General features: G+C 40.4%; 2 protein-coding genes across 2 annotated transcripts in view; one reads left to right on the forward strand and one right to left on the reverse strand.

Moving 5' to 3' along the window:
* Positions 1-8,199, reverse strand: gpr157 (G protein-coupled receptor 157). The gene is made up of 4 exons (XM_034696391.1): positions 7,540-8,199; positions 2,929-3,142; positions 1,893-2,087; positions 1-1,399 (listed from the first exon to the last, which is right to left on the reverse strand). The coding sequence occupies exons 1-4, from the start codon at positions 7,914-7,916 to the stop codon at positions 1,181-1,183; spliced, it is 1,005 nt and encodes a 334-aa protein (XP_034552282.1). The 5' UTR covers positions 7,917-8,199; the 3' UTR covers positions 1-1,180.
* LOC117821859 (glycine N-acyltransferase-like protein 2) overlaps positions 7,597-20,143 on the forward strand; it is a 20,733-nt gene continuing 8,186 nt past the window's right edge. Inside the window, exons 1-2 of the mRNA XM_034696392.1 lie at positions 7,597-7,815; positions 15,869-16,024. Coding sequence (XP_034552283.1) covers positions 16,003-16,024 — 22 coding nt within the window. The 5' untranslated portion in view covers positions 7,597-7,815; positions 15,869-16,002. The remainder of the gene's footprint in view (positions 7,816-15,868; positions 16,025-20,143) is intronic.

Here is a 20,143-nt window from a genome sequence, read left to right on the forward strand (position 1 = left end):
TCATTTCATTTACTGTATTTTTAAGAAATGGTCACATTTGATCAAGTATTGAACAGACTCAAAGTCATACAGGATAAAACATTTTTTGAAAAAAACTTTGTTTAAGCAGCATAGCAAAATATAATATGTGCCATAAATTTATCATCTGTCACTAAGATTAACAGTAGCTTGCTTGAGAATGTCTCCAAAGAAGTCATGATCATTCCAAGCATAACCAGTTAATGCAGACTCTCGTGATGACAGAGGATTGATTAAAAACTCCATACATAGAGCCCACAGCTTTTCCTCTTTTGAGTTAATCCACTGATTCATTTGTCACAAAAAATACACTAAATATGCTGCCTATGTGTTTAACTCTAACTGTCACAAATGGTGTATAATGCCATATCTCAGCCTCACAATGATTACGCTTCCAGACAACCGAGAAGTTGTGCTCAGACAATGAAGAGGCAAAACTGTTTATACACAGTTAGTTTGGTGTTTCTATGAGTTTGTTCTGCTTAACTAACGAGAACCAAAGGTGTTTTTTTTCACAGACTTGTCAACATCAGTCTTTTCAAAGTGCTTCAAATATTAGATTCTGGAAAGGTTGGCCCTGAAGGCTTTTTATAGATCTTCAAACACAGTAACAGAAGTTTAAACTAATTCTCAGTACCCTAAATACTAAAAGTGAGAATGCCCTATAGCAACAACTTCCTCTTATTCATTAATGTGTTAACTAAAATGTAAAAAGCTATTGTGCTCTAATTTGTACATTAGTTGAATACTGAACATGTATTTCACAGTCATAACAACAGAATGTAAGTGAATACAAACATCACATAATAAATAAGGGTGTTAAACTGTCGCCAGTGGAGTGTGCATTTGCATTTAGAAAGTATGTGCAAGGAGCAACTTAAAGTGAAACCGCACCTTGAAGTGTGACGAACAGCACCTCTCTGCTAAACAACAATGTTCATGTGTAACACCATCAGTCTAAAACAGGCCAAATGTTCACCAACTGGTAGCTAACAGCCAGCCAGCATCATCTTCATCACCCAGAGTGCAGGTAAGTGACCTCTCAGCTGTGCATGCACCTGCAGGATCTCTGTCCCTGTCAGCAGACACTTCCTGTAATGAGGTTCAATGTGAAACAGAGAGCTCCGCTGCTTCTTTCATTTGAACCATTACATCCAAAGAATCATTTATCAGTCAAGATTCGGCTGGTGCTGTCCTCCTCTCTCTGCGTGGAGGGTTCCTCTCCCGTCAGCAGCCCCCGGGGGTCGTCATGCGAGTGCTGCACCTCTGCTCCACACTTACAGCAGCAGCAGAGCGCGCTGCAGAGGCGTGTGCGGATTGGCTGAGTAAAGAACACAAACATGATGCAGTTTGCTGTTCCCTGTGAGGTGTTGCCAATTCCCTGTGGGGTCCAAATAAAAGCATTTAAGGAGAGTGTGCCAGCAATAAATGATTACACAGGAATAAGATGTTCCTAAGTGGCAAGAAAATAATATCAAACCTCTTATAATTGACATCTGACAAAAAGATAACATCACATTATGAGTGAAGCCAATAAATATCACCTATAGACATTTAATATGTGACACAATCTTAGAGTACCAATATCCTATAAAAAAAACAGTAAAGTTCTTCATTCCTCATACAAGTTTTATAACAGATTAAACCTTCTTTAAAGGGACAGTCACAAAAGCTATGCTAATTTTCAGATGTCTAAAAAAGTGACACGTGAACTTTGTGATGACTCAGTGATGATTCAGACCACCGCATTCACCTCACACCATCACAAGTTTAGCACCCACATTAACTTAAAAAAAGCATACATGTACAACCACATGTACGTCCTGTCATTCACACAACCCACAGACTGTGTTGCAAAAAGACTTCAAACTCACATGCAAAGTGACCAGCACTGGGTTCAGTCTGGCAGGAGAACCGACCAGCAGCAGTATGAAGCGCACCGTGCTCCAAAGGCGCAGGAAGATAAAGATGATGGGAATGAGTGTTAGCTTCATGTCAGCCATGGTGAAGAAGGAGTGAGACTGAGGCCTGTTGGCCAGGATGGGACGGTACTCAGACAGAGCTGAGTGCTGCAACAGACAGTGGGGTTATTTTAGAAAACATTACAGGTTGCTGTATGAGAAATACATCAAAACAAATAACTGCTTTTGATAAGGTTGAGTTTAATGCACCCTGTTTGGCATGTTATCTTAAAAAAAAATGCTTACAGATTTGATCTAAACAATGAGGCTATCGGCCAATGCACAACTTGTAAGTTCTTAGCTCAGATCCTGAGTCGGAAGAGTCGGATCAAGAACTTGTTCAGACATTTCTGAGGTATTTTGATCTTGACAGAGAATCTGAGTGATGCCCGTAGCATGGCTTCAGGAAAAGCTGTTTCAGTCTGTTGATCAGCCAGTCCATCACCTCTGTGCAAAAATATGTCAAATAAACCAGTGTTGTGTTCATCTCTACTGCTACATGCTGGATTTTCAGCATGGGAGGTGGTGTTTCGGGTTCCCTCTGTAGTAAGTTTGCAGTTAAAGTAGTATTGACCAATTGTGTATCGGCAGGCTTTGGTGTATACAGGAAATACAGTCCATGTGGGGCAAAGCAAGCGGAACTCACACCACTGTGATTACATCTCCTCCCATTGGCAGTAAAGTGACAATTGATTCATCACTTTAAACAAATATCTTCATGCAAGTGTGGCTAACAAAAAATTCAACTTGAGCGACAAATCTGCTGAATGATGTGTTGCAAAGCCCATCAGCAGTTAGATTTCCTAACTTGCTGGAATTCATCAGAAATTGTGATTTTTATGCTTTTTACAAATCCACATCATGAAGATGTCATTTTGGCTACTTCAAAACCCATAAGTTGGCTTTAAGAGCATGCATGAAGCTGGTAATATCCTGGTTTGATTCTCACCGCTATGTGGATGTGCCTTTTGATCAGGATGTAGAGGACAGGCAGGGTTAGATATGCCAAGAATTCCCAGATCTTTCCAGTCAGCAGCATCCACAGTACCCGGTCAGGAGCATGGATCCTCACCCAGCACCAGCCCACTGACACCTCAGAGGCATCATAACCAATCTTACTCAAGGACACGGCTGCAGCAGTGATGGCGAGAGGTACACCCCAGCTAGAACACCAAACAGAGAGTTTAGAGGATCAAACATGGCGTCCTTAACAAAAGAATCAACTTGTTGTCTTTAATATTTTCAAAGTTTTTACATAACTGTTGGCTGTATTCAACTCAAATATTGCAAAACAAGTGGCATCATGTGATAGATAAGCTTGTGCTTAAGGTATGTGTGAGTGTGTCACAGTGCACACTGCATAGTCATAACAGTTGCATTGCTCAAGGTCTGTACACACCACAAAAATTGTGCCCCTGAGGCATTTTCTTATCCTAATACAGCAATTTAAAAGGAAACAATTTCTTCCTGGTAAAACATAGATGGTCATGTGAAAATATGAAATGCATAAGGCAGTGTTTTTTTGTGTATTATGCACAGAAGCATGATGAATGGCTCCAGTGTGTGATCCTCAATTGAACGGACCATTTGAGAATTCACAGAAACTACATTATAGTGACAACCAGTGTCACCACTGTGAGGTGTACCCAGGGGTGAATATGAACTGCATGTCCAAAAATAGATCAATTATACAGCACAATGAAGCTACTCTCTTCTTACTTGCTCACAATCAACATGGAAAGCTCATTAATGCAAAGGCGGAAGCTGACACAAAAGATGAAACACATAAGCTGATCTAAGCCTTCAGAGTGGAGTCCTCCTTTAATCAGCAGTCGAACAGATGCTTGTTAGACAGTGAAACCTTGTTTGATGAGTTTTATGCTGAAAGAGCTGTTTGGCTGTGCTTGTTTATTATATTTGTTGTAAAAGTAAATTAAAACAATTGTACCTCGAAGATACTACTTTGCAATCTTTTTGGGACCCATGAAATTCTAGCTAAATATGGTACATGAGTCTTCTAACCAGTGAGAGTGCAATAAAACCAAACAAAATAATGAAAATAAAATGTTACTTTTATTTAACCATGTCTTTTACAAACCCTTGTGATTATTAAGAAAATTTGTTTATCCCAATTTTGTTATTAAAAGCAGGTTTTTCCTTGTGGCAAGAGAGTAACAGCATCTTAATGGGGTGCTCTGAATCACCCTCTGGATACGGAGCAAGTACAAGAGCAGACGAGGTGAAAATGAAAACAAATGTTACATGGCCTTTTCATTCTGGCTTATGTTGCATAATTTGTGCTCCTCTTTTTCAGAAGTCAAATAAACTTACACAGAGTTCATAATTTACATGCATAAGAAGACAGGTTATAAGTAGTCACAAAATGTGATAGTGTCTCGCAATTCTCTAAACGGTCAGTTTATGACACATCATCCCTTTAACTGTAGCTTGTTTATTACAGATAAATGATGCTTTTAATCATATATTGTCATATCTTTGTTTTATATTGTTTAAGTTGCTTTAAGAGTATTGCTGTTCAGTAGCTTTCTACTTTTTAATGTATTCTGTTTATTGTTGTTCAGCAAAATAGAAAATTCCTCCATGGGGGGGAAACCTTTAACTTTATTATACTTTAACTGTATTTCATAATAAGCAGTGATTATCAGCTTGCATGCATCCTTTGCTTGTTTGTGTTTCTTGTCCCTAATTTGTGAATGATAATTTATTTCTGTTATTCAGTTACTCACCTGGTTTGTTTGTTTTATATACGTGGAACTTCACGAGCCCCTTTAGAACGTTCCTCTTTGGTTGATTGGTGTTACCATGGAAACAAAGCTCTTAAGCTGGCACTTGAGTATCCAGTGATTTAAATTTAAAGCCTTGAAATTAGTTTTTATCGTCTTCAATAAGCAAGTAGACCACTGTGACGCATGCACTCTATTGAGACTGGTTTATTTGTTTTTGTTTTACTTTTTAGGAAAGTTGATAGATAACTATGTGCTGCCCAAAATCCCTGACATAACGGGATGCTAATTCAGTTTTAACACTCTGGAGCATCTACCTTTTCTGTGTCCCGTCTCTCAGTCTTTTTGGTCAGATATAAAATATTGCGTTTCACTAAGAATAACTGATGTTCCATCTTTTGAATTACATCATATTGTTTATTACATGGATAATTTGGCTATTTCAGTTTAAGATATCATTAATATTATTTTATTACTGGGTAAATACCATATCCATTGTGCAAAGTGGAGAAGTTATAAGCCCTTCTTCCTGGTTTTATAAATGATTTTAAATTATTTTTTTCGACACTGAAAAAACTATGAACAAGAAAGATTGCTAGCAAGATATTTTTAGACATTACTCATAATTTATTATTTTAATTTGAAATGTGTATATATGTATACATGGGTGTATATTTGTATGTATATATGTGTATGTGTATATTATATGTATATATATTTTCTTAACTTTTCCCACTATAATAACAGCCAAATATGTAAAGAAATTTGAAATGAGACGTCCCCTTGTCCCAAACTGTTTCCTATATACGGACTGACCAATCAGCTGTATGCTACGTTGAACTCTGATTGCCTCTTTTTGTGCCTCTGCTCTGCTTTATATTGTTTTTGGATGCCTGACTCACTCAGTAGCCCTGATGCACCTTATTTGTTGTTTAACAATATTTTGTTTTGTTGTCCTTATCAGGGCTGTCAAACATGCGGCCCGTGGGCCAAAACCGGCCAACCAGAAGTTCCAATCCGGCCCGCGGAATGACTTTGCAAAGTGAAAAAATTACAGAGGAGACATTAATTGCAATTTTTCAAAAACAGTGCTTTTTTTCCTAGACTTTTCACTCAAAGTGAGAAAATAGATTACTTGCTGTTTGCATAATACAGTTGAGATTCATGAAGACTTTTTAGAGCACTATAAGATGATCCACTAATTACTAACACTAGCACTACACCCCTGCATACAACACTGTCCAGCAAGAAAACTGTTCCTGCTGGAGCTGAGGGGTCCAAAATGATCAACTTTACCTTCGTCATTATTATAATCTATCTGTTCTTTTGATGTAAACATTAAACACTCTGTGTCAGGTGAATGGGTAACCTGTGTGTTAGGTGTGTTTGCAGCAGGTTTCAGGGCTTAAAGAGTAAAATATTCGGCCCACTATAAGACTCATCATGGAGAAAAATACAACAGCTGTCTTTGTAGAGAGATAGTTCCTTAAATGTGAACATTTTCAGAATGTACTTGTACTTGTAGTTAATTCTGAACTGGGCAGATCTCCCTTTTGCATTTTTGCACCATATGCATGGAACTCACTTCAATGCACTTTAAAAATGAATGCACTGGTTTCTTTCAGTAATTTTAAATCATTAGTTTTACAATTTTTTAACCTCTGATTGTAACTGTTTTAACTGACTTTGTGTAACATTATTTCAATGGTTGTAACATTACTTTTAATTGCTGTCTGTTTTTAATTGATCATCATTCTTTTAGGGTTACATATTTTATTTGCTTGTCATGCATTTTAATGTTTCTTTTATATACTCGTCGTCATTGTAAATGAGGGCTTGCTCTTAATGTTTTTTGAGTTTAAATAAAGATAATAACTTTTTTGCACTAAAATAAAGGGAACATTTTAGAGTTGTCGTTATTTACAGGTTATTATGTTATGGTTTTTTTTTTATTCAGATCAGGGGCGTCGCTAGACCCCCTTTACTGGGGCACGTGCCTCAGCATCAGGGGCGGACTGGCCATAGGAAGTAAAGGAAAAGACTTTAGGCGCAGTTGTTAATGTGTTGCATCCACCGCAGTGTTTCCCATACATTCATTAATTCCTAAACAAGTGAAGTCCCACTATCCCCACCACTGCTTTGGGTTAAAAAAAAAACAAAACATCATTAAATTCACAATGGTTTGAAAGCTTTCCCTGGTTATAATATTCTGTAAATAGAGATGCAGCTTTTTGTTTCTCATGTAGGATGTTTGGTTAACACATGAAACATGACACATTTGTGAGCACTGGTTTCACTATCTGGAAAAAAGCTCTGGATCTCTTTAGAGGGCACGAGAAAACACCTGCCCATAAAAAGTGTGTGTGTGTGTGTGTGTGTGTGTGTGTGTGTGTGTGTGTGTGTGTGTGTGTGTGTGTGAGAAATGGGAAATAGTATGGGGCCTATGCCCCAGTAGAGCTTTATGCCTCGCAACGCCCCTGATTCAGATCAACTTGGGCAGTATGTGGCCCCTGAACTGAAATGAGTTTGACGCCCCTGCCTTACATGATTCCCTTTGTGTTATTTGCACTGTAATTGATTGTAATTTTTTTTACCATCCTCAATGAGAGTTTGTAATTATGTAAAATGTTCAATAAAAATAAATAAATAAATAAATAATTCAGTTTTAGCTAATTTTGACAAAATATCCCAGGATGCTTCGGGGGCAACTTACTAAAGCTGCGTAAAGTTATTGAACTACTAGTCAAGTCATCCAACATTTGTCCACCAATAGTTTGAAACAGGATGTAAACCGCAGAGAATCGTCCATAACCTACCTCACAAGGTGGAAACCCAACACCAGGCTGTCAGCGACCCTTTGGCTTGACCTCACGATGAAAACATACAGGTACACAGCGATGGCCACAGTCCAGAAAAAGGAGCTGGTGTTGGCGAAAGTGGATACAGCTCCTTGAACGATGCAGTCCAGCGAGTCGGTGTGGAAAACTCTCCAGACCCCGTAGGCGTACGAGACCGCGGACAGCCAGTCAGACACCGAGAGGTAGACCAGGAGCCTCCTCGGAGTTGTCCTCAAGTCTTTGAATATGAAGAAGGTGAGGATAATAAGCGACGATCCGAGGAACGACAGCGCGCATGAAAACAAAACCACCACCTGCTCAGACAAGTGTATAACAGTCTGATTTCCATCAGCCATCGTTTATATGTGAGCTTCTATCACCTCATGGACACGAGTATCACTGTGAAGCCTGCAGCAGCATGTACAATCACTTTAAAACAAACCTTTAATTTAGGCGGTAGGCTATATGAGATAGAGTGTAGTCGAGCGATGTAAGTGAAAAACATCCTCCATTGCCTCAAAGGTAGCAAACAAACTTTTCTCAAGTGTTTAACCCCTCCTTCTCCGCCCCTTGTCTTCTCTCTCTTTGCACCAACCGGAATGTAAAGCAGAAGTCAGGCAGTCAGCTGGTAGCCTGGTGGGAAGTCTCATGCAGCTCTATTTATGGAACTGATGCTCTCTGCTTGTGTGACCCCGGTTAAATGTATGACAAGTTAAAGAAAACATGTTGTTTTACTTCTCCAGGCAAGTCTTGTTCCAAAGCTGTCCTGTTATACGCAGTGGTGGACAAAGTACACAGCTTCATTAATTTAAAGTCAAAGTATAGATACTCCAGGTCAAATATTACTCCAATACAAGTGAAAGTTGCTCTGTCAGATTATTACTTGAGTTAAAGTACTGGAGTACTTGCTTTTAAAAATACTTAAGTATTTAAAGTACTTCTTAAAAATCTCAAAACTTTGTATTTTCAAAATACATAAATGCAGTCAAGAATACATAGAAGTATATCATGTTATATAATGTTCATCTAGAAACCGTTACTTGAAATCTGTAAAAACTATACCATGGAATAAAAACAGACACTAAGTTACTCCAAGCACAGACAACTTAGTTTGAAATGTTCATCTGGAATGAAACAAATGTTATGTAGCTCAACACGCTTTCTCAGGTTGGACAGTGAATTTTTGTGTGTTTGGACAGAGTGGGAAACAGGGAGAACATTTCAAACGTTACATATCATTCTTCATTTCTAAAACCTCTAACAGGGGCTGAAGATATGACCATGGGTGCTCAGGTGGAGAATTATAGCCATCATTTCCACCTCTAAATGAACTGCCTGATCTGAGTGAAATTTGCTCTGTGTTTGCTCCACGTTCAACCAAGGGATCAGATTTCAGAAAAGAGAAGGAAATTCATGGGCTGACTTCAAAGCTAAAGTAATGAGTAACTAGAGCATTGATAGAAATGTAGTGGAGTAAAAAGTACAATAATTGTCTTCTGAATGTAGTGGAGTAAAAGTAATAAGTACCCCAAAAATAATACTCAAGTAAAGTACAGATACTCAAAAAATGTATTGAAGTAAATTTACTTTGTTACTGTCCACCTCTGGTTATACGCTTTCATACCCTGCTGTTTATTTCAGGATGCTGGAGACTGTCAGGTCTGTGGGCGGTCAAGTGTAGTCAGTTATTTTAAAATATTGTATTTTTAAAAATGAAAGTAAATGCCCAACTACACCATAATAGATCAATAAAGAGATCAGTAAAATAGTAAGTAAGTATGTTCAAAAAAATAAAAATACCAACTCAGAATATAGTAATACGGCTTCTCAAAAATGCAAGGCAATAAAAGTCTTGAAAAGACCTAATTTACCATAAAAAAAAATCTTGAACATCAAGAATAAGTCAGTCAGAAAAAATATCTGATATAGTAACTGATGCTTAGACAAAAGCAAAATAATAAGAGGCACATTTATGAAATTAATTCATTAGTAAAATGAAAAATGATCAATGAAAAGGTAAGTGACAGACATTTTTGGGGATTTAATAATCAGTAAAAGAAGGGAATATACTTTATGTTTCTTTCAGTGAAATCTTAGCTGCAGGATTTATCTACGTTTTTTTTTTTGTAGTGTCAAGAATTCCTCTAAAAGGGTTAGTCGTATTCAAAGGTAAATTTGTATGCACCTGATGAGTATTTTCATTTTAAATAAATACTTCAAATAATACTTATGGGATTATCTGTGTGCCAAAAAACCTTGCTTTGTTAGACTAATTGAAAATGTCAGCCATTGAGCTTACTGTTTCATGACAGACAAGTGGACCTGCATGCTGTGAGTTGTTCACGTTTATGCTTTATGATATTAAATGATAAAGTATCCTAATTATCTGGTTTAATAATAAATTAGTTTACTGAAAATTGTATTAGAAATCCCTGTATTATGAATCTTTAGGCGTTGCTTGTGTACAAAATCTTTAATAAATAATTGACATGGAGCCTTTTTTTTGTATGAACACACAAGACCGTCACATTCATGGACAAAAAACTATTAAAAAATCCTTCAGTAAAGTTATATCACAGATTTAATTAGAAAGTACTGGTGGTGTCCACAGTTTGCCTTTAGGTCCGTTTATAAAACAGCTCATTTTGCGTAGAAGCATTTGTGACATTTTTGAGTGATGAGTAATGATGTGCCTCATGTCCAGCAGCTGTTTGTTCTTTGTTGGCCTAGTTGTGGTTTCTCAAAGAGTTTAAGCGCAGAAAGATTTGAAGCTTTAACGCAGTGACCTTGTGTCAGGGCAGGAATTTAATGCTTCTGCATTGCTGCAGCCCTGGAAAAAACTGCAAGCCCTTTTTTCCTGTTTGCAGCAATGCAGTGGTGCATTGTCTTTTTTCACTGCAGTCTGCAGCAGACACCTGGACATCATCATCAGAATTACACACACTAACTATCAGTTATCATGCATGGAATTGTCAGGAAAAATGTTCACATTGAATTGACAGAAGAATTTATGTTTCCGTAGAAAGTGTGAGGACACTTTACATTCAGCTGCGTCTTTGTTTACTGCGTGTCTGTGGGAACTTGAATAAATGTGCACCTGGCATCTAAGTCATCCTGCTTCATCTGCACTCATTAGATGTACCTTGTTTGCTTGCTAACACAATATTTTCAAGTGTCCTCAAAGTGGCTTTTCAGAGTGCAAAGTGCTTCATACAACTCCAGTTTTTAATAATGATAAAATGCGTGTGTGCTGTGAAAACAAGACAAACAACCAAATCATTCTTAATGCATCTTTTATTCACTGCTTTTTCACAGGTTTCATTTATCAGATAAAGAAATGATTCAACTGCAACTTATACAGTATCAAACATATATATTCGATTGTACAAAATGAAATAGAAATAGCAGGAAAATCATGCATTTGTAAAATGAAAAATAATTAATTTAATGTCCCAGTATTACGAGCTATGGTTCCTTTATAAGAGGGACTTTCAAAGCTCTCATTAAAATAATTCATTGTAGGTTTAACAGATTGCTGCAGTGAACAAAACATGCCTGGAGGTTTCTTTCAGTCACAAGATGGCAGCAGAGGATCACAAAAGCACAACAATGTAGAAGTCTGATGCATCTGTGAGTATTGTAGAGGCTGTTAACCATCTATCTTCTCTTATTTCTGTATCAGCTTCCTGTGCCCATGTGACTTTCTACAGCGTCAGCACACACATGTAAGAACTTACAGTAGCAGCAGGATCCACGTTTGCGACAATGCTGACGCTTTTCTTTCCTCTTGTTTTCGTCATCCCAGGGCCTCTTATTGCAAAGAATTTCTGCGGCAGTATACTTGCTGATTGCTTCGTTCTCACTCCTCACAACAACCAGCTAAGACACTGCCAGAGAAACACCCACAGGAGCCATGTCCAACCACCCGTCCATCCGTCCCCTCCACCTGCCTCCCCCTTCAGCAGGATCCTGACTGCTCTTTGCCATGGACCTCCTCCACCTGTGAGTCTGGCACTGCGGACGCTCACACTTTTTATGCCCAGCTTCATGGTGAAATGGCCTCACACTAAAAAGCCCCCAGGGGTGCTGTGGTCCTATGCCAACGGCCAGAAGCTCTAAAAGAAAAGTGGGAAATAGATTGAGTTAATGGAATGGATCCAATTGACCTGATACATGTAAATGTAAAAATCTGCTTTGTAGAGATCCTAAATCTAGATTTAAAAGGGCACTCTATCTGTCCAGCGTAGTTTTATATAACTGCAATGCAAAGAGGAGTCTACGCTCCACTGCCTAAAGTGACCCAAAGCTTGTTCCAAAACAGATCCCTGATACTCTTCTAGCCTCTTGTGCAGCATCACTTTAAGTGCACACAACTTGGGCAAACACAAACAGCCCCCCCAAACTAAGAATAGACTTACCATGACTCATGATGTTGCAACAAAAAGCTCAGTTTGATTTAGCTCTTATCTACATGCCTGTGTCTTTGTGTTTGTGTTTGTGTTTGTGTGTGTGTGTGTGTGTGTGTGTGTGTGAGTGTGAGTGTGTGTCTGTGTATGGCTATCTGTTCACATGAGTAGCACATAATGCAAGCGCCTGTGTGGTTGTGTACCTAAAGGGCAACAACTAAATTCCCCTTGCTATCAGTTGCGTTTGCTTGCTGCAGTGCTATTTTTGGGCCAGCTGACCATTCCATACTGTCCTCCCCCTGTGGACTCTACTTTGCTGACAGGACAACATGGATACTAGAGAACAATCTGCAAATGAACACAGGGAATAATGAAGGAGACAGAGAGGTGTCAATACATAAGGGACTTTCAGACATCATACAGTTTGAAAAATGTCCTTCACTTGGCATTTCTTCATAGTTGGAATCCGCAGAAAGGCTATTTGTGGCTCTCAGTGTCTGCTTTTAGTGTTTTTTGTGACGCATTTTTAGTTGCATAACGGGAAATTCCTGACTAAATTTGTGGTTGGAGTGTTTTGATCTTATCTTTTATGAAAGAAAGAGTTAAGATTCTTCTAAGAAAAAATTGCTAGTGCTGCTCTGATACAAGATTTGGCACAATTTGCTGGGGTACTAACTATAGTTGTTTATTTTGCTGCCTCTAGACTGTTTAACACATACAGACACAAGCAGTGTCCACAGACAAACACACAAACTCCTCTTGACCTGCTTTCAGGTGCCAAATTACTGCATCCGTATGTCTTTGTGGCAAGGCCAGACGCTGCCTTCTCTGAGCACATGATGACAGGAATTCCTTCCTGCTCAGGGCTTGACGTAATCCCTAATGCAGGATTGAGGAATGCCAGTGAAAACAACACCCAGCTTGCTAAATGAATGACTGGCCGGTGCTACATCACACAGCAAACAGCAGCAGCAACGAAACTCGACTCAAAAAAGCCTATCATCAAATATGTTTTGGGCTTCCTGATGACATTAATACATCTTCTGTTTTCTGTTTTACTAGCCAAACATAAAAAAAAAAAAAGGGGTGGGAGGTGTGTTTACAAATATTGGGGTGAGGCGTGGATGAATATTACATGAGAGAAATAGCTTTCAGGTGTATCAATTTGAGTAAAAGATAAAGTACACCTGAAGTACACTGTTGATCTTTTTTTTGTTTTTGTTACACTGATATGACATGAGTTCAAACCTGATAATCATTATATAGAAGTAGCTTGCATTAGATAACTTTAATGTTCCAAAAAGAGGTAACGGCGACCACGTAACTGGGGTGTGATGCTGGCCCCGGTATGATCACAGCAGTCATCCAGAAGCCTGATTAGGGTTGCAACCAATGATTACTTTCATTATCAATTACTTACAATTTACAATTACAATTATTTCATGTTAAATCACACAATCAAATTCTCTCAGTTCCTATGTGGCCTCTTCAGATATCTGGTTTTGTTTTGCCACTTATCCCAAAACCCAGAGATGGTCAGTTTACTGTTGGGTGATGCAGATCGGAAACAAGATTGTATTAAATTAAAAATGTACTTGAAAAATTAATCAACTCTCCACATAGGAGGAATTTATAAGTTTAGCTCCGAGCATGACAAAAGTGATATAAATTGGAAATTCAAATGTTTACTTTACATTTTCTGAACGTGTTAGAAAATAATTTAATCTGATTCTTAATAGTTCCCTAATTTACAACAGTACTTCTTATTTTCCCTGATTAATTGAATGCATTTGATTTTCTTTGTCATTTAAATCTTATTTGAAAAGTACATTTCATTGAGAGCAAAAACTATAATCAAAAATGTCTAATAAATGATTTAGAGGTCAAATTTCAAACTCTATATTTTATACATATATAATAATCTTTTTCCTTGTATCAGAGTGTTAGAAGTGCTGAGTAATGTTTAAAGTGTTCAGAGTAAAAGCAGACTAATAGTGTTAGACTGGTCTTTGATTTAATAACTTTGTTCCTCCTCTAAATTAATTTGTTGTTCATGACATGTTCTACCGACAGCTTTCCCTCCGCCTCACAGTAGTTTTTCCACGACTTCAGGTAAACACAAACACAAATACATACAGTACATCGTCTCATACACAACCCCAGACCCACTGTACTGAAAGGCTACGGATGCAAAAATCACTCAAATACACAACAATATGGACCCTGTGCAGTATATCTGACATCCTTGTTTCTGTCAGTTCTCTCTCTTTTTTTACCCGCTGTGTATTTCATACTTGTTCTAGTGTCAGCCAACAGTGCTCACACGGGCATGCTACCCTGCTCCAGTCTCTTTCCACAGACCTAATCATCTTATAGCTCACAATGACATTAGTATTTACTGTAGAGCCATGTTTCTGAACAATGCTACACATGACACGCTCATTGATGGCATGCCGGGTGCTGGAGCTAAGCTTCTCCTGGGGTTTACAAAGCACAAGTTTGTACACTAATTTAGCTTTCTGATTATTTAGCTTCAAGATGTAAACCATGATGGAGACATTTAACATCAGTGGTGAATGAGGTGAAGTTATAAAAAACTGATTATGAGATTTATTCACAACATTTGCTGTGAACTGTGAAGAGTGAACTGTCTTCAGTATGTATGTATTAGGATAGTATGTCAAACTGCAGTGTGTTAATAATTCAATAGTTTTGAGTCTTAGCCACAGTGCAGCACCCTGGTTACCAGAAACAGAGTTGCCTCAGTAACTATCCATAAGCCTGACTACGCACTGTTAATTAAAGACACACATCATAGTTAAAAAGAAACTAAATGCCGATAATTTGCGTTAGTTTGTTACAAGCATATTTGAATATATTGCTCATCTAGTTAATACATTTTGATTTTATGCGACAGTGGATAGCCTGACTGTGTTTCTGTATCTGCTTTTCATATGTACAGTATGTGCAGTCTAATCTTTTTAAGTCCTATCACAGTTTTTGTCATTATCAGTTGTTATTTTGTCAACAGAGATGGTAATTTATGATGAATTGAATATCTCTTTGTTCTCTGATTTGCAGGAGGGAGTGATGGCCTTCTGCCTAATGAGCTAAGCTTTCATTATGAAGATAGGTAACCAAAACACATAAACAGCTGTCCTTCTCTGTGAGCTGTCCTTCTCTGTGACCAAACCGTGGTCAAACATTGATTGTGGAGTCCCCTGAGGACTTGTGAAAGGGTCACTGGTGGCTGCTCTTTATCGGTGCTGAGGTTACTGTGCCACTGTGTAATTGGTAACTGTGTTTGGGGTGTATTACAGCTCGCTGTATTCATAACCTTTAGTACAGTTACCATGGCATCATGTTAGCATCAGGACTCGGTTTGGACGCTTTCACCACGCTTAAATCCGCGCTCTTGAAACTAACATGTTCTCATTCAACTTCGATCAAGTTACACATCTTATAAAGCAGATCTGAAGGTCTCATATAAGCATCTTTTAATTTCCAAACACGTATTAAGGTTTCTGTAGTTTTACTCAAAAGTAGAGGTATGCTTTGCTTCTCTCTGCAAAAACAATTAACCTAGATGCTCACAGAAGTGCTCAGCTGTAATATTATATGTCAGCAGCTTTAATTCAAACACTGTTATGCCACTCACCAAGCAGCCAGGCAGCAGAGCAGCTCCTCCATCCACTCTCGTCTCCAGCGAGGGCACCCTGGCGTTGACATCAACAGTGTCCACGGGTGCTGCAGGGTTCTCCCATCATGTGGGTCACTTCACACTGGCAAACTGTTGACCACAAGCCTCTCACCCCTTCTGCCTCTCTCTCTCTCGCTCCCTCTCTCTGTGTGGCTGTCTCTCTCTCTCTCTCTCTCTCTCTCTCTCTCTCTCTCTGCTTCAGTCAGGAGGAACAACAAGTCAAGGCATGTTCCAACACGCCACCAACAGCCAGGCCGGGTGCATGAGCCTGCTCCTAGACCAGAGGGGGAGGAGCAGAGGATCAGAGAGGGGGGAAACCCAGAAAAAAAGCCCAGCATGACTCAGCCTGCTTCAGTCGGTTAGCATACACTGCTTTCACTTTGAACACTTTAACACATGACGGAGTTTCTGCTCAAAGATATATTGGGATTGATTCCTGGTGTGACATTTTTTTTAAGTAGATGTATTTGCAAAAGCACAGTTAATAAGACGATGGGAGGGACAACAGAGTGGAAAAGTGTTGGAAAGACGAGCATTTTAAGTTGAACCCAGCTGTCAGATTAACTTTATTCCATCATAGATCATAAAATATTCGCCTGCAGGCTGTGACCAACGTCTACCCATAGTGTCTGTCTTTTCCAGCTAATGCTAAACCTCAATCGTCCTTGTTTGAAGCTGAATGGATACATGTAAAAATCAAACACAGCATTGTCTTTCATTCATACTCTTATTAGAGCAAGTCATCATGTTTCTTATTAAACACATCAGAATGAATAGTTAATAAAAGCTGTAACCACATCAGCTCGGCATGCTAATGAAAGCTGCTGATTCATCAAATCATCTTACACGGTAACCCACAGCAGGTCACATCAATTACAGATGAAGCCCATCATGCATGAGCAGAGAAAAAATATATAAAGCGTGTGAAATATTAATGTTCCCTGGATCTGTGGTGTTTAATAATGTGAAATCTGAATGTAAAAGCAGTTTATTAATGCAGCAGAGAGAGAATTATTTCTGTTGGATCACAGGGATAAATAAAGAACTGTACATTTCATTCCATTTAGCTACTGACACATTAAACTGAAGCAAATTTGCAGAATCATCACCATCCATAAGTGCTAATTATGCAGAGCTGCTCTGATGCTTGCTGTTTTTTTTTTTTTTTTTTACTAGAGGAGGGGTGATGCCAGTTCATCACTGCTGTAGTGGAAGTTGATCACTAGGCAGATTCTGGGTGCAGCAGCAGGAACCAGCTCAGCAAAACTCACCTGCTACAATATGGTCTCAGTCTGGCTGCCTGAGCTTCTCTGAAGCACTGTGCTGTATATCACTGGTGCTGCTCTCCACTGCAGCCTGTCAACAGACTGATGACCTTATCAATGAAAGAGCAAAGTCACTATGATGTTACGCCCAGAAAGAACTCAAAGGACTTTGTGCTCCGTTTGGAGGTTTGTCTTTTCCCCACTGATCGCAACTAAAAATGCACTGCAACTTTGTAGAAGAGCAGAAGAGGCAGATTAGCCTGCAGATAGTTGCTTAGAAGTGGTGATGCGGCACTGCACAGCACCTTTTTGACTTAGCGCCAGCAGTAGTTTCGCCAATTAAGTTGGTTCTTAATTTATGGAAGCATGAACTATCTGTTTGCACAAGAGTGAAATATGGACCGTTGCTGAGCTGGCCCACTCGCAGGAAATTATTTTCTGCACTTTTATAGCTAAATCATCACATAAAAGTGTAATTAATTCATCTCCCTACCTGCAGCGAAGGCCTCACTCTTGCATCTGTGTAAGTCAGGGGGGAATCGGGAAGGGGGAGAGAAGGAACCCCTAGCCCAGCAAGTTCAAAGCTTGCTGCATTGATTACATCATCGGAACTGGAGTGCTGGAACGGGACAATGCACCATTGGTGGGGGGAACAGAGAGGGGGGGGCAACCGGCTAATCTCACCATTGCTTCCCTGTAGAGCTCCATAAGCATAGTGTGTGTGTTGCATGTGTGTAGCATGTGTGTGTGCATGTGTGTCTGCATGTGTGTCTGTCTTTCTTTTCTATCTCTGAACTCGGTTGGTCCGGTTTAGAGTCAGACGGCCTGCTCTCCCTCACATTTACCACCACTGTGTCACGTGACTGAGGGACCGTCTGTGTCTGGGAGAGAATGATGTGCATCCCTGTATTTCTGTGAGCATGCGTGTGTGTGTGTGCTATTAGAGGCCGGCACTGCAGGAACTCAGCTGCTGCAGGACACTGCAGGATTGCTGTTCTGCTGCTGGCTCACTGGCTCCTGCTTTTTTTTTTTCTCCTCCCTCTTGCTCCCTCTCCTCTCTCTATTCACTCAGGCAAATTGCTCAAGGAGGATGGTGAGAGCATGTGCTGCATACTTTTTCATCAGGGGAGAGGGGGGGGGGGGGGGGGGGGGGGTGAGGGGAGGAGAAAAGAGGAGGAGGAGAGGGGGAGGGGCAGGGGGGGAGCAGAATCACAGAGGTGCACAGCATGCCGGTTAGGTGCTGTGCTGGGCAACTGTACCTCTGAGAGAGACTACAGTAGAGAAATTGGAGATGAGGAAGGAGGAGGAGGGAAGATGAGGAGGGGAGGTGGGGGAGGGCAGAAGTGAGGTGCAAGGAACATCAGGTGAGTGCGGCAATTTCCTTTGCTGGCGGTGCAGCACCCACCCTCAGTGAAAGTGCGAGCAGGAGAACTGCAGATGTTCCAAGATGATGTCAGGCACTGGATGTGGCACAGACCTCATGTACAGTTCTCTATCACTCTGATCCCCTGCGCTCTCCCGCACTTGCTTGCCTGCAGTAGGGAGAAACCTAAAGGCGAGAGAGAGCTTGGGACTTCTGTCTCATAAAGAGCCAGCTGGCGACGCAGGGCCGGCTTTTTTTCAAGGTCTTAGCACAGTTACCTGAGGTGAACTCAGAGCTGACCGAGCCTGCGTGAAGGCGAACTGACCCGGCTGGATCCATCATCAAACCTCCCAGACAGCGTTCAGTGCACATTTCCAATACTGACTCACTTTCGTATGAAGCTTTTCGCCCACAAACTATTTTTACATGGCCTTTGTAAAGGCTTGAAGTTGAGCATAGACGGTGCTATATGGCACAAAAGACAAAAGTAGCCTCATCGACTTTTTAGAGCAAGAGAGTTGCTGAGAAACTGCTGCTGCATTGATATTACCCAATGTAAGTGGTTCTGTTCCCACAGACTTTTTCATTTCTGTTTAAATCCAATAAAACACAAAAGAATAGATCTAAACACATTCACAAAGACCACAGCACTTTCTCTAAAACAGTCCTCTGCTTAACTCTCAAAAAAGAAGCTGTAAAAGCTTCACCCTGACCCGACATCTACTTTCTGACGCTTGAAAAGTCCCAGCAGCTACAGCACAACTTCATGACTGCAGCACAGCTCCCCTGTCCCATGCAGGCCACTGTAGCCTCATTCTCATTTCCGCATTCAGACACTGACAGCACAGCACCACTGATACAGTAGATCCCTCTTACCTTTTTCCAGCATCATATTCACAAGGAACTCATGCTTCTAAATATAAACACACAACTACCAGAGAAAAGTAGAGGGCTGGGACTATTTGTACTCTCCTCACAGCAAAATCAGCAGAGATTAACGTGTCCTCTTGTGAGGAACTCTTGGTTAGTTAGTTGTTGTTCTTTTTGTCCTTGTGTCAAATGGCGAGTACCCTAACCAGCCGCTATCTGACACGCCGGCTGCTATTTCCAGCCTGTACCATGTGTTAAACATGGATGAGGGAGCAGAGGAGCCTGCCTGCTAACGGGCTGGCTGCTGCCTGGTTATTACTGGTGCAGAGGAGGCTGACACTGATGAGACAGAGGCATCCAGGAGCTTTAACACTGCAGGCATGCACACCGACACACGTATATCAACTCCTGTTAAGCTGGTTTCAGAAGTAACATCCCATGCAAAGACATAAACACATAAGGAGACAAGAGACAAGGTGAATAATTCGAGAGAAGAAATAAACGTATACCTACGGATGAGTCTCGGACTGCATCACACACGGGGTGGAGAGGAGGAAACTTCTCTGCACTCACTCTCAGCCTCATGGTCGCTGGTGATGTGCTTTCATGGCGCTGCAAAGTTGACTGCAGCATTGCCTCCTGAACAGAATGACATTGTTTGCACTCTCTCTCTCTTTCTCTCTCCCTCACTCCTCCTCCTCTTCCTCCTCCTCCTGTACGCGCTCGCTCCCCCTCCTCTCCTTTGCACGCTTGCTGGCAGCACAAACTGCACAGCTCAGCAGTGTTCCCCCACTGCCGCAGCAGATCCTGCATGAGCTCTGCGTATCTGAGTGGGATGGGACTTTTAAAGGGGAACGCAACCTCCAGGGTCAGTGTGTGTGCACATCCTCAGTCTGCCCTCCTCTCCTCCCTGTCCTCCTCTGCACCCACCCCAACCCCCACAACACACACAAAACACCCCCGAGGATCATCGGTGTAA

The sequence above is a fragment of the Notolabrus celidotus genome, chromosome 11 (assembly GCF_009762535.1).
Source record: "Notolabrus celidotus isolate fNotCel1 chromosome 11, fNotCel1.pri, whole genome shotgun sequence".
Lineage (NCBI taxonomy): Eukaryota > Metazoa > Chordata > Actinopteri > Labriformes > Labridae > Notolabrus > Notolabrus celidotus.

Bases quoted from the DNA above. Each gene is read 5' to 3' on its own strand.
- gpr157 (XM_034696391.1), bottom strand. From the start codon at position 7,916: ATGGCTGATGGAAATCAGACTGTTATACACTTGTCTGAGCAGGTGGTG. The intron at 3,143-7,539 runs GTAGGTTATGGA...TTGGTGTTCTAG, and splicing joins TTGGGTTTCCACCTTGTGAG to CTGGGGTGTACCTCTCGCCA. The intron at 2,088-2,928 runs GTGAGAATCAAA...TGTCTGTTGCAG, and splicing joins AAAGGCACATCCACATAGCG to CACTCAGCTCTGTCTGAGTA.